The sequence below is a fragment of the Rhopalosiphum maidis genome, chromosome 4 (genome assembly GCF_003676215.2).
Source record: "Rhopalosiphum maidis isolate BTI-1 chromosome 4, ASM367621v3, whole genome shotgun sequence".
In the NCBI taxonomy this organism is placed as follows: domain Eukaryota; kingdom Metazoa; phylum Arthropoda; class Insecta; order Hemiptera; family Aphididae; genus Rhopalosiphum; species Rhopalosiphum maidis.
In genome coordinates this window covers 35,190,868-35,215,303 of record NC_040880.1, presented here as the reverse complement: position 1 = coordinate 35,215,303, position 24,436 = coordinate 35,190,868, and the positions used below count along the sequence as shown (strand labels likewise).

At 26.5% G+C, this 24,436-nt stretch overlaps 5 protein-coding genes across 5 annotated transcripts; 2 read left to right on the top strand and 3 right to left on the bottom strand.

Moving 5' to 3' along the window:
* Window positions 1–1,216: 1,216 nt before the first annotated feature.
* LOC113555144 (heat shock protein 70 A1-like) lies at window positions 1,217–3,472 on the bottom strand. Its single transcript, XM_026959488.1, has one exon. The coding sequence runs from the start codon at window positions 3,251–3,253 to the stop codon at window positions 1,340–1,342; it is 1,914 nt and encodes a 637-aa protein (XP_026815289.1). The 5' UTR covers window positions 3,254–3,472; the 3' UTR covers window positions 1,217–1,339.
* A 2,570-nt stretch (window positions 3,473–6,042) lies between these two features.
* On the top strand, window positions 6,043–10,387 carry LOC113560249 (protein crooked neck). The gene is made up of 13 exons (XM_026966023.1): window positions 6,043–6,200; window positions 6,290–6,379; window positions 6,479–6,633; window positions 7,459–7,661; window positions 7,732–7,900; window positions 7,955–8,087; window positions 8,203–8,364; window positions 8,420–8,548; window positions 9,054–9,266; window positions 9,324–9,470; window positions 9,561–9,755; window positions 9,844–10,098; window positions 10,170–10,387. The coding sequence occupies exons 1-13, from the start codon at window positions 6,165–6,167 to the stop codon at window positions 10,290–10,292; spliced, it is 2,010 nt and encodes a 669-aa protein (XP_026821824.1). The 5' UTR covers window positions 6,043–6,164; the 3' UTR covers window positions 10,293–10,387.
* Window positions 10,388–11,520: 1,133 nt separating this feature from the next.
* LOC113548448 (N-alpha-acetyltransferase 20) lies at window positions 11,521–15,005 on the bottom strand. The gene is made up of 7 exons (XM_026949328.1): window positions 14,987–15,005; window positions 14,799–14,886; window positions 13,591–13,615; window positions 13,178–13,268; window positions 12,929–13,058; window positions 12,737–12,873; window positions 11,521–11,683 (listed from the first exon to the last, which is right to left on the bottom strand). The coding sequence occupies exons 2-7, from the start codon at window positions 14,849–14,851 to the stop codon at window positions 11,598–11,600; spliced, it is 522 nt and encodes a 173-aa protein (XP_026805129.1). The 5' UTR covers window positions 14,852–14,886; window positions 14,987–15,005; the 3' UTR covers window positions 11,521–11,597.
* Window positions 15,006–15,196: 191 nt separating this feature from the next.
* On the top strand, window positions 15,197–17,486 carry LOC113548283 (proteasome subunit beta type-7-like). Its single transcript, XM_026949084.1, has 6 exons — window positions 15,197–15,394; window positions 16,362–16,541; window positions 16,599–16,749; window positions 16,810–16,977; window positions 17,039–17,190; window positions 17,268–17,486. The coding sequence occupies exons 1-6, from the start codon at window positions 15,333–15,335 to the stop codon at window positions 17,365–17,367; spliced, it is 813 nt and encodes a 270-aa protein (XP_026804885.1). The 5' UTR covers window positions 15,197–15,332; the 3' UTR covers window positions 17,368–17,486.
* A 1,030-nt stretch (window positions 17,487–18,516) lies between these two features.
* LOC113549616 lies at window positions 18,517–19,433 on the bottom strand. Its single transcript, XM_026951003.1, has 2 exons — window positions 19,217–19,433; window positions 18,517–18,969 (listed from the first exon to the last, which is right to left on the bottom strand). Exon 2 carries the CDS (start codon window positions 18,955–18,957, stop codon window positions 18,553–18,555), a length of 405 nt encoding a protein of 134 aa, XP_026806804.1. The 5' UTR covers window positions 18,958–18,969; window positions 19,217–19,433; the 3' UTR covers window positions 18,517–18,552.
* Window positions 19,434–24,436: the final 5,003 nt, after the last annotated feature.

Genomic DNA, 24,436 nt, shown 5'->3' with positions numbered 1-24,436 from the left:
AAGATATTCTCGTATCTGAATGTCAACATAATATCGGATACAGATATCGATGTATCATACATATACAATAATATTATGTTCGCTAGCAGAATGTCATTACTTCGCGCGTACAATTGGTACATGAGGAATAGAGCTAGTAGCTGATGTTTGGATGTTTGTAGCGACAAACGGGGTAGAATGCAATGAGCTGAAATGTGATATTATTATTTAATACGGACAATTTAGAACACTGCAGTTATGTACTTACTTTACTATTTTGTCTATACTGTACGGCGGACAACACTTAATTTTTGATATAAAAATATAAAATATTAATGTTCAATGCTCATATTTTATACACACCTCATTTTAATCAGTAGGTACTAACACATATATTTTTTTTTTTTCATAATATTTGTATTTATTTATTTATTTAATAAGATATAACACCTACACTTCCGAAGGGTATAGTCTTGCAGATTGATAGAACAAAAAACGAACAACTAATTACCGTATCTTTAAGTTAAAAAATATTTCAGTACTACTATCAGTCTACTATACGACACAAATAACTTATTAGGATATTTTTATAACTTCAGATAAAGTAGCATATTTACGAAATATTATAATACAGCATTTATAATTTTGAGTAATCGCCCGTAAATTCATGTTGACGCGTAAGCGTCATTTTAATTTTGTAAAAATAATATTTATAACAAATGTAGCTGTTTAACAATATTTAGATAAATTATTAACAAATAAATATAATAAAAATACATAAGATCAAATGAAAAATGTATTTAATAAAACAATATTTTAATATAGTACAAGTTTAAAGTATAAAAACAACAATATCAATATATATATATTAAATTTAAACTTTTAAAATTTTTTTGTTTTTTGTTATTCTAAAATACATATACTTCAAAATAAAATTAAATAATTAACATGACAATGTTTGTATATTTTAAATTGATTTTTTTGTATATTTCGTTTATTTTAAGTACTAAAAAAGTATCACCTTTTTTAACTATAAACCTATTCTTGATAACTAAAAAATCTAGAATTCGTGATTAAGTAGTTAAGTATTTATATTAAAATCAAATACTGCATACATTTTTACTATAGTGCAAATCATCATCTAATAATAAATTTTCTGGAACAAATAAAAAAAAATATATACACTATAATACACATAGGCTATTTAGCTAATACATGTATTTTAAGAACACTTAATTAAATATTATAATAGAAAAATCAGTCATAGATTAAATCTAGTAGGTATATTACACTACAAAAATTAAATACATAGGATGTAGTTAACAATAGTATTTACATAGAGATGGAATTATTAAAATAATTAATCTACTTCTTCGACGGTAGGTCCTCTAGAACCAGGGAAACCCTGAGCGCCGGAAGGCGCACCACCTGGTTGTCCTGCACCGTGTATCTTCATCATTAAAGCTGAGCAGCTCTTTTGGATTTCCTTTAATTTGTACTCATATTCTTCTTTGTCTGCCAATTGATTGTTGTCCAGCCACTGAACCACCGCGTCGCATTCCTGTTTTCCGGTGTTCTTCTCGGATTCAGTCAACTTGTCACCGGCCTCGTCCAACGCTTGTTTAACGCCAAACACATAGCTTTCCAACTGATTTTTTGCCGCGATCTTGGCTTTTTGTTGTTCGTCCTCTTCTTTGTACCGCTCGGCCTCACTGAGCATACGATCGATTTCGGCTTGAGACAGACGACCCTTGTCATTCTTGATGACGATGTTCTTAGAGCGCCCAGAGCTGTTCTCCTTGGCTGAAACGTTCAAAATACCGTTTGCGTCCATATCAAAAGTGACTTCGATCTTGGGTACACCCCTAGGAGCCGGTGGTATGCCGGTCAGGTCAAACGTTCCTAACAGATTATTGTCCTTAGTCATGGCCCTTTCTCCTTCGAACACCTGGATGGTGACGGCCGGTTGGTTATCTGCGTATGTAGTGAACGTTTGGGTTTGTTTGCACGGAATAGTGGAATTGCGCTCGACGATTTTGGTCATCACACCGCCCGCAGTCTCGATTCCCAGCGACAGGGGAGTAACGTCCACAAGCAACACGTCTTGAATGGCAGAACTCGTGTCGCCGCTGAGAATTGCCGCCTGCACTGCGGCGCCGTAGGCTACCGCTTCGTCGGGATTGATTGACAGGTTGAGCGATTTGCCGCAGAAAAAGTTTTGCAGCAAACTCTGAATCTTTGGGATCCTCGTCGAACCGCCTACGAGCACCACGTCGTGTATATCTCCCTTATCCAACTTGGCATCCGCTAACGCCTTCTCCACCGGCTGCAGAGTAGATCTAAACAGATCTGCGCACAACTCCTCGAAACGGGCTCGCGAAACTCGCGTGTAGAAATCGATACCTTCCATTAGAGCGTCTATCTCTATGGTGGCCTCCGAGCTAGACGACAGAGTTCTCTTAGCTCTTTCGGCGGCCGTCCTCAACCGTCTCAACGCTCTCGGGTTGCTATGTACGTCCTTTTTAAATTTCCTCTTGAACTCTTCGGCCAAGTGACACACCAGCCGGTTGTCGAAGTCTTCGCCACCCAAGTGCGTGTCGCCCGCCGTTGACTTCACTTCGAATATCGAACCCTCGTCGATCTGCAAAACGGACACGTCGAACGTGCCACCACCCAGATCGAATATCAACACGTTCCTCTCTCCTTTTAAGTTTTTGTCTAGACCATACGCCAAAGCTGCAGCTGTCGGTTCGTTGATTATTCGCATAACGTTCAGGCCGGCTATGACGCCCGCGTCTTTGGTCGCCTGTCTCTGCGAATCGTTGAAGTACGCCGGTACCGTGATCACGGCGTCCGTCACGTCCCGGCCCAAGTACGCTTCCGCTGTCTCTTTCATTTTCATCAGCACCATCGAACTAATTTCTTCCGGTGCGAACACTTTCCGTTCACCTTTGAATTCAACTTGAATTTTAGGCTTACCGCAGTCGTTCACCACTTTGAACGGCCAATGTTTAATGTCCGCTTGCGTCTTCTCGTCATCGAAACGACGCCCGATCAAGCGTTTGGCGTCGAACACCGTATTCACGGGATTCATTGCCACCTGGTTCTTGGCCCCGTCACCGATCAACCGTTCAGTGTCCGTGAATGCCACATAACTCGGGGTGGTTCTGTTACCTTGATCGTTGGCGATGACCTCTACTTTACCGTGTTGCCAGATACCCACGCAAGAATAAGTGGTACCCAGGTCAATACCGATAGCTGTCTTTCCAACCATTTCGTCGCCAATAATTATCGATTTTATTCGCGTACAATTAATACGAATAGATATTGTATTAAGTAAATAAGAATCTAAACGTATACGTAATAACGCACAATTCGAAAACGATTTAAATTTTAAAAATCACTTTGTGTTTAAAACCTCACTGGAAAAATTAAGAATTCAGAACAGCACAAAATGATATGTCTCGTTCAATAAATCGCAATGGTATCGCTTCAAAATTCAAACTGACCCCGAGCAGTGCGTTACAAACCGTTTATATATCCAACGAAACGTTCGAGAAGATTCGATACATTTCGCGAGCGCTGCTGTGGCCGACGCGCCGTCCCCTACTTCACCGCTTCCAGTGACGCGCGATATTTTAGTTTTCACTACTATTACTATATACAATATTTAATATGACAATGTTGTTATAGAACATTCTCGAACTTTCTCCGTTTTTCTCGTTATTTTCAGCGAATGTTTACTACTTATTCAGGCATTTTACTTAATTTCTAGGCAAAATGTCACATTTTCACATTTTGTATTATTTTAAAAATTTAAATATATTTATTATTATTAATTATTCATTGCTACTCTACACAAACAAACAATCAATTATGTATTAATATGTAAAATACATAGGTACCTAAGTATATGTAATATTTTTTATTTTGTGTCCTTCGGACCTATATTATTTTAAAATTTAAATTATAAATAAATAATATAGGTAATTACTAATTATAGGTGTGATAGTATACTAGTAAAATTAAGAATAAAATGGTTATATTATAATTACAAATTGTTGTTAATTTTTAGTTATTACTCGTTGTTACATGTTAGGTATTGTTTGATGGCATTTATACTGGAACATTAAACATTATTTTAACAACAAAAACACCGACCGGTCCGACCGGTTAAATGTTTAAACTAACACAAAATTTATCATTTTTATTATTTGCCTAACTTAAAATAGGCATTTAACTAAATGTCTAGGCAGATAGTAAAATTGCATAAAATTAAATCCTTTGACTATTTGCCTAAGCATTTTGTAAAAAATAGTAAAATGCCTGATTTGACTATATGCCTATGACATCTAGGTATATATCTAGGAAGTTTTATATAGGTATAAGGTAAACGATAATAAATTAAGATAATGTTTTCGAAAACCTACGGTATTCTGAGTAGAGTGAATTTACAATGAAGTGTGTTTTTGTTTTAAATTTATTATTTATATTTTTTTTCTCCAAAAACACTATTTAATATACAAATATACAATATTATTTTAAGATTGTATTCTAAATATTCTAATATTATTAAATAAAATGTTTCGATTTTGAAAATTGTTTCTAGTATCAAATTAGATATAATTTATATTTCGGATAGGTAGTCAAAAGTGAAAAATTTTCCATATCCATTATTTTTTTTAAATAAATCAGAAAAAACAAAATAAGTTATTCAATAACCAAAAGTTTTATGCAAAATCAGTTTTTAACAATATTATTCTTTTGTATTCATTCAAAAATATGTATAATTTTAAATACCTACTTAAAATGTCATCAAATATATATATTTTATATAAATATTAGCATTTACTAAACATAATTTTCAAATTATTTGTGCTATTGGATACCAGCCAATTTTTTCGTCAAAAACTACCCATTTAACTACAACAATCGATACAAGCATTATATATTTAAGTGATAAGATTTCTAAAAATTTATATGAATTCGGCATGAAGTCTACTTGAGATCGATAGGGCTACATTTTTTAATTTTGATCTTAAAATTCCAAAATTTGTATTTAAATTTTTTGAAAAATATTAAATTTTGTAGTGTTTAACAAATATTATTAAATATAACTGAAAAAGTGGCCCAACCGATCTTAAGTATACTTCACGCTGAGTTAATATTAATTTTCAGAAGTGTTATCACATCAATACAATGATCGGACTGAATATGTATCTAAGTGTTATCTAATATACAGTATGTAACAGATAGACATGACCAAAAAAAAAAAAAATATGTTATAACAAAAATTGTTAATATTATATGATTAGTAAATAACTTAAGAAATATATACTCATGTCAGCAAATTCTCAAAAATTCTATTTTTAAAAAAAATATTATGTTCCAAATTATAATTTAATCAAAAAATATTAATATTTTAAAAAAATTCTAAAAAATAAATTACTTGACTTAGATATATCTTTTTACCATCAAAATTGTTCTTATAATCAGATTCACAAATTGGCTATTTTAAATTTATCCAAAAAAATTTTAACCAAATTTTAATTTTTTTATTTTCAGTACTAAAAAATAAACATAAAAAAATAAATTATACATGTATGCGCTTGGGTCTCTTAATGATAAATAAAAAAAAAAAAATGAAAATATTAATTAGAACAGTTATTCCAAAAGTCAGTTACACCCTGTATATCAAATGAGTATAATAATATAAAATACAAAGTAGTAAAGAATAGAGTACAGGAATACATTTATGTTTTTGTCGATAAGATGAAATCTTAGAGTAATATTATATAATATATTACAATTATTATTTATTACTTTATTGAACAAATTTAAATATCGCGGTTTTTTGTCATTTTGTGCTTGCTGAAAGCAAATATTTACAGAGTCCTTGATATTTGATGGTAAATAAAAAAAGTTACGATCTTAAATTGTTTATATCATGTTATCATAAATATACGCTTAAAGTAATACTGTATCAGTGTATCATACACAAAATTATAATAACACGATTTAGAATTTAGAATTACCTATAATTTTATGTTCTTTATTTACATTGAATAGCTTAAAATATTACAGTGTCATATCATGAAATCTTATTTTTAGTGTTTATTTTGATTAATTTTTGTAATTATTAATTATTTGTGTCCCGGGGTTCAGACTGTGATTTAAATTTAAAAATGGAGAAACCACAAAAAATTCCCAAAGTCGCAAAGGTAAGTATTATGACGGTTATAAAAAAATCATTTGAATAATTAAGAAAAGTATCTAATATGATTGTTTACCTCTTATATTTGTGTTTCAGGTTAAAAATAAAGCACCCGCGGAGATACAAATCACTGCTGAGCAGCTATTAAGAGAAGCAAAGGAGCGTGATCTTGAAATTGTACCACCTGTAAGTACTTTTTAAACTTTACCATTATTGTAACGTATATTTTAGATTTTTAACTAACACATTTGTGACATAATTATGCATTTCTATTGAAAAATATAGCCTCCCAAACAAAAAATCTCTGATCCAGTAGAACTAAGAGATTATCAACACAGAAAACGCCGTGCTTTTGAGGATAATATTAGAAGGAACCGTACAAATATAAGTAATTGGATAAAATATGCTGCATGGGAAGAAAGTCAGAAAGAAATTCAAAGGTAAATCATTTTAAATTAATTTAGTTGTATATTAAACCATTTCAAATCACATTATCTTATATTCTTATGTTACAATTCCTATTTTTCTATTCAGTTATTAATGTTATATGAATGCTGATTGTGTTGTTTTCAAGTTCAAAACAAACAACATAATAAATTTGCATTCAGCAGAACCACTTTTGTATTATTAGCTTTAATATAAGAGTAATAGAGTAAATTAACTTTTTTGAATTTTATTATCTTACTTGAAAGTAAAGATTTTTTGTATAATATGCTCATGCAGCTTTTATTAATATTTTTATTTTAAAATTAATTATAACTGTATTATATAATTTTAAAATACACTCTGCATTCTTTAAAATTTAAATATAGTCACATTATTTAGCCCCTAGCTAATATTTCTTATCTTTATGTTTAATGGTAGTTCAATCTACTCCAATGTTAAAGCTAACATCACAGAGATATTTCTACTGAACCTAAATTTGCTATTTGTATGTCTCTAAGATAGTGACGAACATTAGAGTTTGGAGTCATATTAATCTAAATCTTTTTTATATATAATTTGAACATTTTGTCTCATTTAACAAAAAAGATACTTTTAAAAACCAAACCTAACCTTAATAAATTATTATTTAGCTTACCTATAAAAATTTTATTGAAAGTATGCGATTATACATTGTGTAAGTTTTTTCTAATCTTAATTTGTAGAAATGTCCATTATTTAATTATTATACACTTAAAACTGTATTTTTTCTATTTATATATTATTATTCTAATTTATTTTGCTTATAGTTTTAATTTACATAATGGTATATTTATTTTAAGAGCGCGATCAATCTATGAAAGAGCACTAGATACAGATCACCGAAATATAACACTATGGCTAAAATATGCCGAACTAGAAATGAGGCATCGACAAGTGATGCATGCCAGAAACCTTTGGGATCGTGCTGTTGTCATCATGCCACGTGCAAATCAGTTTTGGTACAAATACACTTATATGGAAGAGATGTTAGGAAATGTTGCAGGTAAAATTAAAATTAAATAATTTCCATTTTTTCTATTATTATTTTATACAAAGAAAATAATTATTTTTAGGAGCTAGAGCAGTATTTGAACGATGGATGGAATGGGAACCACCAGAACAAGCTTGGTTGACTTATATAAAATTTGAATTACGTTATCATGAAGTTGATCGTGCAAGAAAAATCTATAATAATTTTGTTATGGTACATCCAGATGTCACAAACTGGATAAGATCTGCTAGGTAAATTATGTTCTTAGTTAAAATTTAAAAGTTTTTATTACTTTTTTTTTTTAGATTTGAAGAGCAAAATGGCTTTATTGTTGGAGCACGGAGTGTATTTGAAAAAGCAGTTGAATTTTTTGGTGATGATCACATCAGCGAAAATTTGTTTATTGCATTTGCAAGATTTGAAGAACGACAAAAAGAAGTATGAAGTTGATTAGAACTAATTTATTTTTACATTTATTAAAAGACTGCACGACATTTAATTACTATTTTTCAATTCTTTTTAAATATTTAACATTTGCAATATTTGATTTCAGCATGAACGTGTGCGAGTAATTTATAAATATGCTTTGGATCATGTTCCTAAAGACAGATGCCATGACATTTATAAAGCATATACAATACATGAGAAAAAATTTGGTGATCGGACTGCAATTGAAAGTGTTATTAGTAGTAAAAGAAAACTACAATATGAACAAGTATTTAATAATTTTAAATTAAATTAAAACAATGTTTTAACTATTTCACTTTCAGGAAGTAAAAGATAATCCAACAAATTATGATGCATGGTTTGATTACTTAAAATTAGTTGAAAGTGAAGGAAATTTGGAAGTAATTCGAGATACATATGAACGAGCAGTTGCCAATATACCTCCTTCAAATGTAAGTTTCTTTTATTAATAAAACATGAATGTTAATTACAATTAAAACTCTTTACAACCAAAAAATTCTATAATAACGTAAACATTACATAATGATTGGTTTGCTTTATAACCCATTAGTCAATTCATTCTGTATAACGTAATCACTCTCAATAACAAAACAATATTTTATGTTTCATAACACAATTTACCTGTTATCATATTATAAATTATTAAAGTAATTGGTAAAAATGCCAAAATTTCCAAGAACGATTACATTCTTTCATTATCTACTTTTAATATCGTAATAATACCGTTATTATCGATATTGAATATGTTCATTTTATTATCGACGTAATTTTTAACAAAAGTTTTTTTTTTAAACTCTTTCTATTACAAAAACTCTCATAAACAAAAGAAATCTATTGATCCCTTCAGATTCATTATAAAGAGTTTTCACTGTAATTTTGTTTTTAGTTTATTAAATCTTAATCCTTCTTAATCAAATTCAATATTTTGTACTATAGGAAAAGCATGCATGGCGTCGGTATGTTTATTTGTGGATAAATTATGCTTTGTTTGAAGAGCTGGAAGCTGAAGATGAAGAGCGTACACGTGATGTTTATCAGACATTTATTTCTACTATACCTCATAAAATATTCACTTTTTCAAAAGCTTGGTTATATTATGCACAATTTGAAATAAGACATAAAAATTTAAATGCCGCGAGAAAACGAATGGTAATTTTTAATAAATTTAAATAAATTCTATAATATTACAGTTAATTGATTTTGCAGGGTGTTGCATTAGGTTTATGTCCCAGAGATAAACTGTTTAGAGGCTATATTGATTTAGAAATACAACTTAGAGAATTTGAAAGATGTCGTATATTATATGAAAAATATTTAGAATTTGGTTCAGAAAACTGTGTTACTTGGATTCGAGTAAGTATTAACTAAATGCCTAAATATATATGAAGCAGTCGTACAATTATTAAGTTTTTACATACCAATTAAAATTATTATTAATTTTAGTTTGCAGAATTAGAAACAGTATTGGGTGATATAGATCGTGCCAGAGCTATTTATGAATTAGCTGTAAACCAACAGCGATTAGATATGCCAGAAGTTTTATGGAAGTCTTACATCGATTTTGAGACATTACAAGGGGAAACAGACAAAGCTAGAAAATTATATGAAAGACTTCTGGAAAGAACTAATCATTTTAAGGTAATATTCTAACATTTTTGTATTTGATTTTTTGTGAACAAATTAAACTAGTAAACTAAAAAAATATATAAACCTACTTATTTTGTAGGTGTGGATGAGCTATGCACAATTTGAAGCTTCTTCAGAAGAGGAAGGTATCGATAGTGTATCAGTAGCAAGAAGAGTATTTGAAAGAGGTAATGAAGCACTACGAAGAGGTGGTACACCAGAAGAAAGAGAAGGCATTTTACAGGCATGGTATAGATTTGAAGAAGAACACGGAGATGATGATAGCAAAACTAAAGTCAAAAATATGTTGCCGAGGAGGATTAAAAAACGAGTGCCTTATACTTCAGAAAGTGGAGTAAGAAACTTTTGATTTAAATTTAAAACTATTTTACAGTACTAAATTAATATTTGTTTAATTTATTCCAGAGGGACAAAGGATGGGAAGAAAAAATAGACTATATTTTCCCAGAAGATGATGCTGCAAGACCAAACCTTAAACTTCTAGAAACTGCTAAAGCATGGAAGAAAATGAAATTAGAAGCATTGTAAAAAAATAACTAATGTATAATCTTCTATTACTTAATATCAATTTCATAGTACATACCACAATGTTTTTAATAATAGATTCTTTGTATAATTCATAATTTTGAATTTTCTATTTTTTAATTCCTAACTTACTCTTGACTCTAGTTGTAAATTAGCTAATAGTATTTAACTGCTTACTATTTATATGTCTGAATATGATACAATATGTTTAGCATACAAAGTAATTTAAGATTGGGACGGACTTTAAATACCAGAGGATAAATTTAATTTATTTTGCGTAGAGACTGGTGGGTAATGACATTAATACTATAATACAATAGACAATAGTATTGCACAACAATATCATTATTTTCATTTAATACTGATATGTTAGTACATATTGGTATATACTAAAGATGAGCACAAGCCAGTAAGTACATTATCTATTTATCTTTAGATATCATATAAATTAAATGATTTGATTGGATATTGCTAAACAATGACATAAAGATATAATTATAGATTGACAAATGTCCGATTTTTACAATTCTATTGAAACAAAAATATTCATATTCATTAATTTCAAATAAAATATATAAAAAATCATTTTTATGGAATGAGCGCCAATTAGTGCCATTATTGTGCAATATTGTTGTAATAAGCATATGGCATATTATGTCATATTATACTCAATATTCATGTTGCATAGCATAATTATTAATTTTTATAAACCAACATAATTATTGTCATTTAGTGGTGCACACAGGGAGGATCAGGGGTATCGACTGACACCCCTCAGAGATTGGTGGGTGACTAGTGCTATGTGAACTATGATTTAGAATGAATATTTGTACATATAATTTTATTTTTAGTATTATCTTTGTTAGTAAAAAAAAACCAAAAACACTTAAAAATAAGAGTTATACTATGCCTAAACTCAAATTTTACTTATGGGAGTGGGTGGGAATATATATATTTATATCACGCAGGCAACAGTACTTTCTATCCAGAAAATATATTTTACTCTTTATTGAAATAAAAAAGATAATTTTCCAGCACTTGAATTGTGATTGAAAATTAAACTTTCTGTGTAAGTGTGCTAGCATGACAAATTATATAATATATATTATATTTTTTTATTACATTTATAGAATATAAATAATAAATATTATAATATTTTATTATTAACTACTAGTTAATATGATGGAAGACAAGTATTGTCTAGTAATAACATAAAACATTTTACATTTAGCAATTTTATTTCAAAATAACAAAAAAATTATTGTTTTGTTACAAATGTCAAATTAACCATCATGAGTATGCAATAATTTAATCACAGTCATCTAATCTTACTGGATGTTCTAGTGGTATAATTGATTTTTTCTCAACATCTCTAGAAAGTGCTTTTCTCATATCTGAAAATAAATATTATTTTTATATTTTTTTATTTAACAAATAAATTTCAAGAATTTTGATCCTGCAAATGATTTTTTATCAACATTCAAAAAAAAAAATGTTAATGATAATATAAAACATTTGGTATCTATTATTATTATTATTATTTTTTTTTTTGAAATACAATAAAATATCAAAATTTGTTTGAAGAGAAATAATTATTTTACAAGTGAATATTGAATGTTGTAAACATTTAAACTTGAAATTCTCATAACCAATTGATGTGGTTTTCGAGTATTTTTTTTTCATAGATGAGTTGAAAAACTAATAAAGAATAGTTTATTTAATTTTTAAATATTAGGTATAAAAACAAAAATGTTTATGAATTTTTTCAAAAGTTTATAGTGTTTAAATGTTTATAAAAAAATATTATGACTATAGATTTTCCAAATTTTTAACTAAGAAATTATCAACTTATGAGATTTGTATTACATTTTCAAGCATTTCTATAGTCAATTCATGTTTAGAAGGGACCCAGGTGGCGACTAGTTCACAAAGACACACCCATGCGTAGAAAACGACCGCCTGGGTCGCTTTTAAACGTGAATTGACTATATTCAGTGAATTAATTATCCAAAAAAAGGAAAATTTCTCATATCTATAAATAACTCAAAAACAAAAAATATTTTGAAAATGTTATAAATAAAAAACCATAAAATAAACATTTGGTGAACATTTTATGTATAAAGTTATTCATTTTCTAGTTACTCAAAAAAATAGTCAAGATATTTTGTCAAAAATTACACTTACATAAAAAAATCTCATTTTTCCTTCATTTTTTATTTTTTTCTTCAATTATAAAAGTAATTACTGGTAAATTTAAAATTTGACCTCTTTAATGTACATACTAGATCCAATCCAATTTTATATCCAAAACCACCATTATTTTTAAAAATTGAATCGAATAATTTTATCAACAACTTATCATGTACACACACAAAAAAAAAAACAATTAATGATAAAATGAATACATCATTAATTTAAGCAGAGCACTTAGAATCTAAAATATGTACCATATGCATCTTCATCAGGATCTCCGGAATAATATTCTAATACGGTACGATACACTGTATATCCTAAGCTCTTATACATTGAAATAGCAACTGTATTGCTAACACGCACATATAGATCAACAAACCATGCATCTTTTCTGAAAAACATTAGAAAATTAGAAAATGTAAATAAAGTGTTAAATATAAATTTACTTTTCCGAAATTTCTTCTAGCCAGTTCATTAATACACCAGCAACACCTAATCTTCTGTATTCTGGGGCAACAGTTAATGCAGTTACATGACCATGCCAACTATCTGGCTGTCCTTCAGATTTTCCCATAACTAAATACAATTTACATTTTTATATATATGCATACATTGTATCATTTATTAATATGAAACAGTGTATATTAGTATATTATAGAGATATTAATGCTTATTAGACTAAATAAAAAACTTACTATAACCCATAATCTCTCCAGTAGGAGATTCAGCAACTTGAAAATATTCTGGCCAATGTGCAAGATATTGCATATAAAATGGTATTGCATACTGTATTATGTATATGTTAAGTTTAAATTTTATGGTATCAATTATTATCTTTTGGATAATGATTGTTTAAAATCAAATTATATACAACAGCAAATAAATAAACAAACAAAATACCCAAATATTAGTATAAAAACTTAGTAAATACATTAATAAAAATTAATTCAATGTGAATTGTGTTAAAAATATGATAACACTGAGATTTACCTATTTATTATTGAATAGTACAGAACTTGAATAAATTATAATAATACCTATCCATACTGAATAACTTATGTATTTCTATTTTTTTAGAACTTGTGTAAAGTATGTTTAAAAAGGATACAGTCTCTGTAAGTGTATCTAAATTTCTGAAATAACAACATAGATTAAAAAGTTAATTCAATAATTAGTAGCTAAAAGTATAATAACTAAAATTAAAGTTTAAATAGTAAATATATCAAATCTAAATAGGTCACATAGTACTTTTCAATTAAAAATTTAGTTTCTAAAATAAATATGGCATAGGTCAAATATAAGCGCTTATGTTATGCACACTATACGCCGATTTCTAAATAATGCTCATATTATTTTTGTTAAATACATAGGAATATTTTTTACGAGAAGAAGATACCAATTTTATTGAAAATGCAACTGAGGAATTTGGATAAAACCGAGGTATCAACAGTAATTATTTAAAAAATAGGTATTTATTTTATTTTAATGTAAAATAAAATATTTAAAATACCATTGAATTTTTTTGAAATTGTATTCTTTTCTTTAACACGTTGACTGCCATGCGGCCACAAGAATATTTATCATGGGTACGCCAAGGACAATTTTCAGTGTCATTATAAATTTTTACTCGGGCTTGTACTTATTTTATTGTTTTCAGAGCATAATATTTAAATGCAAACAATATGAAAAATATGTTACCTGTATTATCAATTTATCAAGTGTTAAAACATTAATAAAATATTAATTTCAAAAGTTTTCTACAGACAATTTTTTATTATTACTTTTATACTTAATGATAATAATCATGTATCATAAAAAAAGAAATCATTACGCCTGTCGGTTTTTAACATTTATACAATAAGTTTTAATGGATTTAAATCAGTGATTTTTATTAAATAAATTCAAACATAATATCTTGTTTATATGAAAATATTAATTCTTACAAGAATTATGAATATTTTATTTATTTATAAAAATTGGTATTAGTTTAAATAGTTTCTGTTTTAGTACTAGATTTTTATAAAAACGGTTATTTATAATCTTGAATTTAATTTACATTTTTTTTAATCCGGGTTTAATAGCTTATTATTTTGGTTGTGTTTATGATATTGTAAAATAAAAAAAAACCCTAGTTTTTAATCAGTTTTAAAAAAACAAGTTACAAGCTTTGATTGATAGTGACAAAAATTTGATTAAATATTTGTTGTTATTATAATGATGAAAATGGAAGAAAGCTTAATTAAATAATTGAGAATTACAAGTTGTGATTACTATAAGGTCATTGTTTAAAAATTATTTCAATTAACAACCACTTACACATTATTGAATTTAAATAAATCATCACAATTAAATGGTCGTAATGTTGTCATTTTGTTGTCAATGGCGACTATTTAATGTTTAAAAACTGAAAAATTAATACAAAATGTCAAATGAACTATACATTTATTAATAAATAGTAATGAAGTAAGTAAGAAACATTATAAAAAAATATATGTAGTATGTACCTATATAAAAATAATATACAACTGTTAGTTAATTAATTTTTTTTTTTATGATAACATTTATCAAAAATAATATGACCGTGTCTATAGAATGTGGTTTATAACAACCATAGATAATAATTTTATAACCTTGGTTAAACATTAGGTTATTTACCCAATTTTCAGGCGGTTTTTCTATTCGGATATCATTATCTACCTTCTACATGTGCATGACTATGAAAATATCGAAAACATGATAGTGGAAAATTAGTTAAAAAGTTATATTATACTCATATAAGTCATAATATAATTACAATAACATCAATCAAATCACATCGTTTGTAGTTACATTTACCTTTTTGAATTAAAAATGGCATTAAACTACAGTTCTATCGACGATGACGGTGCTTTTTCATTCAGGAATCTTGAAAGGTAAATCTGTTAAATTTTCTATTAATAATATAGACATTACTACTTTAAAAATACGTATCTTATATTGGGCAATTAAGGATTTATTTTTCATAATTGTATGTGATTTAAGTAAGACCCTTATTTAATTTTGACTACACTAAAGTTTTAAGAACTAAACACTAAATAGTTAATTATTATTTGTTGCCAATAAAATATTATATTAGTACCTTGTAGAGAATTTAAATTATTTTACTCTTAATAAATATTTAAAGCAAGTATGTGCTATGTTGTCATTATTTTATAATGTTTGAACAAATATCTAGTCAGAGATAGTTAAATTAATAATAATATTTCATTTAAATTTAAATTTATACCACAAAAATCTTATGTAGTAAATTTTAAAATATTCAATTATTTATTATATCATTCATTTATTGTTAATTTATAATTTTGAGATGGTGTAATGAATAAATAAATAAATAAAAGTTATTTAAAAGTATCACCCAATTTCATATCTTTAATTTTATTATTATATTTATATTAAAATAGCTTTTATTTAATATTTTACATAGACACCTTAAGTGGAATTAGTAGAAAACTACCAAAATAATCCAATTAAAAGTATAATGTATAATTTAATTCAATTATAGTTAGATTAAATATATTATTTTAAATGTAGATTTATGTATGTTTGTGGTATGAGCTCTGGAAAGAGTGAACAATGTGCATACATGACTAATTGAATTTGTTCCTGGTTTAAATAATATTTTTATATCGATAACTAAGGCAATCAAATTATGTACTTAATTTAAAAGTTTTTATATTTGAATGTATAAATTTAACTTTTTATTTTTATTACCTGTACATATTACAAATGTAATTATTTTGTATAATAAATTATAATTTCCCATTTATTTTACATTTTTTCTGATTTTATAACATCATTTTCCAATTGTTTAATACATTTTATTAAATTTTTAATCTTTAGAAATGCAAAACTTGAAAAAATGGGACTAAAAATGCCTAGTTTTCGAAAAACAGGTACTACAATTGTAGGAGTGACTACTCGCGATTGTGTCATTTTAGCTGCAGATACACGTGCTACATCAGATACAATAGTCATGGAAAAAAATTGTGAAAAAATCCATTACATTGGCAAATATATGCAGTATGTTTATTTATAATTTATTAATGTCTTTTAGTTTTTAATATGGTAATATTTTAGTTGTTGTGGTGCTGGTACAGCAGCAGACACTATGCAAGTTACACGTATGGTATCTGCCAATGTTTCCTTGCAGGCATTCAAATTTCCTGATGAAATGGTTCCTGTTGCATTTGCTGCCAGGTCACTCCGTCAATACCTTTTCAAATACATGGTGATTTGATTTATATTTTATATTGTTTGTTCAATTTATTAATTTTTATGTTTGATTAAGGGTTATGTTTCAGCCGCATTAATTTTGGGTGGTATTGATAACAGTGGCTCACATTTATATTCCATTTACCCTCATGGTTCAATTGATAAATTACCTTATATATCTATGGGATCAGGAAGCATGGCAGCTATTTCAGAACTTGAAAGTCGCTGGAATGAAAATTTAACTGTAAGTAAAAAATCATTTTAATTTATAATTGATGTTTTAAATTCTTTAAATTCCCCATTAGGAAGAAGAAGGTATGAAACTGGCATGCGATGCTATTTTGGGTGGTGTATTTAATGATCTTGGATCTGGAAGTAATGTGGATCTATGTGTTATCAAAAAAGATGGAACTCGTATGCTCAGAAACTATTTGACACCTAATAAGAAGCCAGCAACGTAAGTTTTATTTTTATTTTACTATAATGTCTTCTAACTTATAAAGTTATAAATCATATTATGTACATTTATTTTAGTGCTAAATATGTTTATCCAACTGGTTTGACTAAAGTTTTGCACAAAAGTGAAATCAAATTCCAAATTGCTGAAGAAACTGTCATGGAAGTCGATTCTTAAATTTTTTTTTTTTAAATTTAAGTTTTAAGTATGAATAAGAATTATTTTGTATACATTTTCTTTTTCCGATAAAACTGTTTTTAAATTGGTATTGGTGTCAACATTTTATTTATGTAAAATACAATGTAACAAAAAAAAATATATTAAAAATTATGCTTTATGAAAATATTAATAAATTTTTGATTTTGGTACATTTTAAGACATGTATTTAAATGGAATCAAGTAAATAAAATAAAAAGCTGACTGGTATAACATTTTTCTAATAATTAATACAGTTATACATATATATTAAAGTTTGATGACTAAGGGCTGACGTGTTTCATATTTATTAACATTATTAAAAATATAAATTTTAGGCAATCATTAACATGTTTTTGCAGTTTATAAATTCTAATATTAATAACTTACATAATATCCATTTCTTTTCATATATATATAGTATATAATCAAATTTAAAACATTTTATTTTCCCCGAGTTATTAATATAGTAATAATAAAATAATAATAATATTTTTAAATCATCCATAAATCTAGTATTACTCAGTAGTACAATGAGTCATCATTAATATAAATTATCTGAACAAAAACATATTTTAATAAGAATAAAGATGTTTTGAAGATAATTTGTGCATACCGTACATAATATATTTACATGGCATATGAGGAAATAACAAACTGCGAGTTGAAAAACGTTAACATTAGATTTATGGCTTAAATTGTGAAATTGTGCAAGCAAATCCAAGATCAGTCATTCGACATGGTCATCATATTTCCCTTCTAATCATTGTGAAGCTGACCAGTTTTATAGGAGTAATAGGACTGATTACTGACTCAATTTTCAGTATTTGAAGATACTATCGGTTTAAGATAAAATCAAAACTTACCAACAACTAATACGGCAACAAATACGTGGAAAAAAATAGAAATGCACGCCAACGTACTACTAATATATAATTAGGTGCCTCAAATGCTTGTGATGGAAATTTAAAAATAAATATGTTCATACATACACATATATTTGTACATTTTTTATACCATATACCTTGTTTAATGAGTTGTACTTATAAAAACCTCTGTTTATCTAAATGAAAATGCTTCAAGAGTTAGGACAGTTTAATATATACATAAATCTATAACAAATAATTTTATTGCAATATAATAATTATTTTTATTGTAATCCAATACTTATTTAACAAATATTTCTGAATGAGATTCAAAGAAATTAATTAAACTTAAAATAACATCTTTTAATCCAATAGTTTCAATGTTTGCATTAAAGCTCACATATATTGGGATTGACATTTTCAAACTTTTTGATAGTGTGTTAGCTATTGATTCAGATCTACTATCAGGGTCTGTGCTAAAAATAGCACTAGATATTGTATCCGTGCTATTTCTTTGTGTCATAGCAACAGATAAGCATGAAAACGTATTATCTTGACTAATAACAATAAAAAAACAATTATCAAAACACAATATTTGGTTATATAAGGTGACACCTAATACTTCTGATGTAAATAAAAACTTTTTAGTTTTTGGTTGAACATATTCTATAGTGGCAATCTCAAGATGTTTTTCAGGAATCTCCATTCTTAAAATATACTGTAAAAAATAATCAACAAATTTTACCAATGAATAATACATTAATATATTTTTAATACTACAACTTAATACTAAATGGTAAATAACTTAAAAATCAATAAATATTATCGAATGTTTCTTGGAAATCTCACTGCTGTTATGTCGAATAAAATAAAAGTAAATTATATCATATCAACGTAAACTTAATTTATGAAATAAATTATCAATTAGCAAACCAAATAGAAATTAATAAATGAATGTTAATTACTTAGTTATGGTTGATAGTAGAATGCCTTCACCATTAATTTTAATTTCATACAATTTGTATTTTAATTTTCTAATAAAACATCATAAAACTTATTTTCAATCGTTCAAATTCAATGTTAGTTAAAGACTGGGTAGTTGCTAGTTGATAATATTGATATGGATAATAATTGTTATCTGTGCTGTTACTCGTTTGTCGCAAACAGCAAGCGTCATAGTGGCGTACTGGCAATACTGGCATTGAACTCATTGAAGTACTGAACAGTGTTGTATTATCAACAACCATCAAAATACCATGAGCTGTAGTAAGTTCCATCCAGTTTACTACCACTACTACCAGTTACAACCACGGTGTTAAGATATACGTCTTAGTCCGTCCTTCAAAATACGTTCTTACAAAGTTATTGTAACGTTTATTATTTATATAGGATCGGTTTATTGATTTATGAAATATTTTATTCAATTGACTATAATTTGAGTATTTGATAGTCAAGAATTATAACAATATTACAAAAGTATCTACATTATAACAAATGCAAAACTATTTATATGTTCTTAAATACTTGATTATATTTATTTAATTTATTACTTCTTATTCAATAATTACCATTTACCCATATTATGGTATCTACTCTAATAACTGTCTAAAACACTATAACAATAATGGTAATAATATTCCTACATATAGCCTATAATTATAAATATATAATACCTATGTATTAGTATAGCAATCACGTAAACAAATAAAAAAATTCGGTGTGAGGGGGGTTGGGGTGTTCAACCCCAACCCCCCCTGTATACGTGCCTGATTAGTAGGTAGTTATAGTAGTTAGAAATGTTAGAACTTTGACAGTTTTGATAAATTTTTTTGTTTTTTTTTTTCAGAGTCATATTTACACAAAGACATTATAGATATATTTTGTCCAGAGCCCATACAGATCAGGGTTCGTGTACTAGATTTAATTATTTAAAAGTTAAAATAATATTATAATAAATAAAAATTAGTATATTATACTTTTTACAAAAATTCAAGATTTGATTAACAACATAAGAGTTATTTATTAGTTATACTAATTATACTATTATTATATTCAATTAGTCATAAATTAAGCTGAAAATTATTATGTATTAATAATAATATAATATTTAAATTTTCAGTATTAGTATTATTAGTATCTTAAAAATTACTTAAAATTATTGCAGGTACAAATAATTTATCATGGTTTTTAAAATATTAGCATTGTATTTTATAAATTGTATTTATTATTATATAGAAGATACTGTAATATGTTTATTTCAGTTAAAAAATTATCGTAATCGAGGCATAATAATTTTTTCTGTGAGGCTTATTACCTCATTGGTTTTTCTACAAAAAAGGTGTAGGTACCTACTCTCCAACAACCTTATCTGGCAACTGGTAAAAAAAATATGCTGTTGTGATGAATCGTAGACATATAATTGCAACAATCAAGTTGATTTTTAAATTATTTTAATATACCTTATACATCTTAATCAAATATGAGTTACCTATTATAATAATAAATTATAGGAATAGCATAGATAAATATAATTGAAAAGTTCCGATTTTTCTCTTTATATTTCTAATGAAGGAAAAAATTACATTTATAGATATGTAAAAATTACAATCCATTTCAATATTTGTTGGATGTCTGTTATTTGATCTAAGATCTAATCAAAAAGTACATATATTTAAGATTTCAGTTATCCGTGCGAAGATACAGGTTTAAAAATATAAATCTGTCTACAAAGTGGCCAAAAATATTGTAACAATAAAATTATAGAAAGCATAAATTAAATAAGCATAAGCATATATAGATTTATAGGTACAAATTATTATACTTATAAGTTATAGTCAGAGCCCAACTTAGGAAATATGGGCCCGGGGCAATATAATTTTAGGGGCTTTAAATATTTGTTAAATGTAATTTAAAAAAGAGTGAACATTAAAATAGCATATTTGTATTAGCGAACAAAATGTTTATTTACAGAACATAAATTAATTTTAATACTTGTGTAATATCTAAATATAATTATTAGCTGCATCTATACTTCTATATACAGTTATAATAATGTCAGTACAAATGAAAAATATTAAAGTTTACTGATATACATGATGCAAGTATCCAACGTAAGTAATATTATAATCATACAATTTCACAGTGCTACTTTAATATTTAATCATCAACTAGGGCCCGGGGCCCAAATAATATCGGTAAGTTATAAGTTGGGCTCTGCTTTTTACGATTTTATGGTATTTTTAACATATAAGATGACACGAAAATACGTGAATGTATAGTCTAGCTGGCAGTCAATATCATACTATTTATTTACAATATATATCTATATATTCTATATAGGTAAGTACACATGTGGGTATTAATAAGAATATCGTGAATATCGGATTTGGCCATTGATAATAATATAGATATTATATATATATGTTTTTTTTTTGAAAAACATAAATTTAAAACTATTGTAATATGTTTGATGTTTCCTCTTGTCAAAATATAAATGAACTCTGGAAATAAAATAAGAGACAGATGATCCTAAGCCTAATATTAACCTCGATAATTGATACCTACATTGAATTCATATTCCGCACTGCTTCAGTATAACGATAAAATATAAGGAAAAAATTCTATACGAGTGTTCTTGGTTATAATTTTCTTACACCAGTACAGTTATTGATTTAGTTGGATTTTTTTCTATGTATCTATACGGCTATACAAAAGAATAAACTAAAAGAAGAATTAGTATTATACACGTGTGAGTAATAATATAAGTATTTTTACATATAATATGTATATTGTATATATTATAACTGTGTAAATACAATATATATCATAACATTTAAAAAATAAAAATAAATTACTAAATTATTTATAGTTTACATCTTGCAGCATATGTACGTATCATATAATGACATAGGTCATAGGTAATCTATAAAATCATTACATGGAATAAATACGCATGATGATATTTAGAAGATTTCACGCTCCCCTATGTGTTGTAAAGTTATCTCCTTTTTACAAACGGACAACATAGTAAATTAGCATTCAGTAGGTTCCAATTTCATGTTATTGTTACCTTAAATATTAGAGTGAATTAATTAATGAATACTATTTAACTATAAGGTACTTATATGGCTATATATATTAATGCAAGGTCGGTAAACTTATTACACATACAATTTACAGAAAAAATTACATTTTACTAAAGTTATTTTACCGGATAAATTTTCTTTATCGTTGTTAAAACCGAGTGACTCTTCATCTAAAATATTTTTACAAGCATAATAATTAAAATTTAGGTACCTACTAATGTACTATTTTGGTAGTATTTTTAAGAATTTGTACAATATGTACATTATACTGTATTTATAATCTTTTTACTCATTTTTAAAAGGTGGACACTGAATTAAATATATGTGATAAATATAAAATAATATTATTATTATTATTATTATACTTATTTTTAACAAGATTTAAATTTTAGAATATATTTAAAACTTATATATTTTATAATTATATACATTTATACATTTCCTTTATTTAATATATATTTTATATTGTTATCAATGATCGATGATCATACATTCATACTACAATAATGATGTAAATTATAAATTATAATTTAATGTTTTATGGGGTGTCCCATAAAGTGCGCAACTTTTGAATCTGCCGCCATTTTTTAAATATTTTGTTTGCAGCCCTGTTTTTATCGTTTTTAGTATCTACTATTACTCCGATTTAATTTAAATATTGAATGTAAATATATAAAAATAAATACATTTTGATTGATACATAACTGTATTATTAACTTTTTAAAGTTGCGCACTTTATGGGACACCCTAACTATTAATCACGGTATATTATAATTTATTTATGTATAACATACCGTGTTATTAATTAATGTCAGCATAAACTGTTTCAGGCAAAACTGTATAAAGTATAACTATATTAATAATAATATTGTAATATTATTTATAATTATCATGGAAATTTGAAACCTAGCTAGGTATAACAAAGAGATATTTATATTTTGTTGAAAAACTTATTTTTTAAGAATTTTAATTTTATTGGTACTATTGTGTTATAATAATATACCTTATTTATTTTCTGCCCAGAAATAAAAGATATGAATATACAAATATTACACAATCTATATTTATTTAATTAATTCTAATGTGTTCACAGTAAAATAATATGAGTAATTTATTATTGATAATAAGTTTATTTTTATTATTATAATTATTACCAAAAAAAAAAAAACGCTTTATATGCATTACAATTGACAAGCTCCTCTCAATATAACCATTGCACACATAATGTTTGGACATATTATTATGTTCTAAGTTCCAAGTAATAATACATAATTAACATAATCAGTTATATTATAATTTCTCTAATTGTATAAATAAGAATCTGAAATAAATAAATTGTTATTCATTAGTAACACTATAACAGTTAATAATAGTTAGATACATATCTATTGTTCATATAATTTATAATAATAAAAAAAATAGATTTGTTGTCTAACACTCTCACGAGGGGTCAGAACAATATACGAGTACGTTCGGATAACCGCATATTTATTAAAGATTTTATCAGCTATTGGGTGATGAATGATTATTGGCTATACTTATATTTGTATGAAAATGTCACCTGTATTATTAAAATAATAATAATTGTAATAAAATACATTTCCAATTATATGTACGGACCACGGGGAATAACAATTGCTTAAAATGCAATTATTTCAAACCCCAAGTCAGTCTTTTATTAATTTAGTAATTTAGACGCTATATTATTTAATTTATAAATTCAACGACAACATAAAACAACATAAATCTACTTTTAATAATAATTTATTTCATGCGTAGTTTGAATATGTAAATTATAAATATAGAAGTATTCTAAATTAAAATTACATCATATCGCGTGTAGAACGTCATTAATAATTTATAATCAATCAAGTTAAGCGTTATTCATTATACTTTTTTTTAGATGATCTACCATTTTTAAGCTAAAATTATTTATATTACATACTATACTACTTAATACCTCCTTTCCCAAATAATTCAAAATTGCATCATGAAACTGTCAGAAATTCGTATTTTCATATATTTCGTATCCTGGTAAAAATTATGATTTTTTAAAAAATGTATTAATATAATCATGTAGGTATAGCCATAGCCATGAGC

Bases quoted from the DNA above. Each gene is read 5' to 3' on its own strand.
- LOC113555144 (XM_026959488.1), bottom strand. From the start codon at position 3,253: ATGGTTGGAAAGACAGCTATCGGTATTGACCTGGGTACCACTTATTCT.
- LOC113560249 (XM_026966023.1), top strand. From the start codon at position 6,165: ATGGAGAAACCACAAAAAATTCCCAAAGTCGCAAAG. The intron at 6,634-7,458 runs GTAAATCATTTT...ATTTATTTTAAG, and splicing joins AGTCAGAAAGAAATTCAAAG to AGCGCGATCAATCTATGAAA. The intron at 7,901-7,954 runs GTAAATTATGTT...TTTTTTTTTTAG, and splicing joins AACTGGATAAGATCTGCTAG to ATTTGAAGAGCAAAATGGCT.
- LOC113548448 (XM_026949328.1), bottom strand. From the start codon at position 14,851: ATGACAACATTACGACCATTTAATTGTGATGATTTATTTAAATTCAAT. The intron at 12,874-12,928 runs GTAAATTTATAT...AATGTTTTTCAG, and splicing joins CTAGAAGAAATTTCGGAAAA to AAAAGATGCATGGTTTGTTG. The intron at 11,684-12,736 runs GTACATATTTTA...ATTTATTTTCAG, and splicing joins TCCTGATGAAGATGCATATG to ATATGAGAAAAGCACTTTCT.
- LOC113548283 (XM_026949084.1), top strand. From the start codon at position 15,333: ATGGCATTAAACTACAGTTCTATCGACGATGACGGTGCTTTTTCATTC. The intron at 15,395-16,361 runs GTAAATCTGTTA...TTTAATCTTTAG, and splicing joins TCATTCAGGAATCTTGAAAG to AAATGCAAAACTTGAAAAAA. The intron at 16,750-16,809 runs GTGATTTGATTT...TGTTTGATTAAG, and splicing joins AATACCTTTTCAAATACATG to GGTTATGTTTCAGCCGCATT.
- LOC113549616 (XM_026951003.1), bottom strand. From the start codon at position 18,957: ATGGAGATTCCTGAAAAACATCTTGAGATTGCCACTATAGAATATGTT.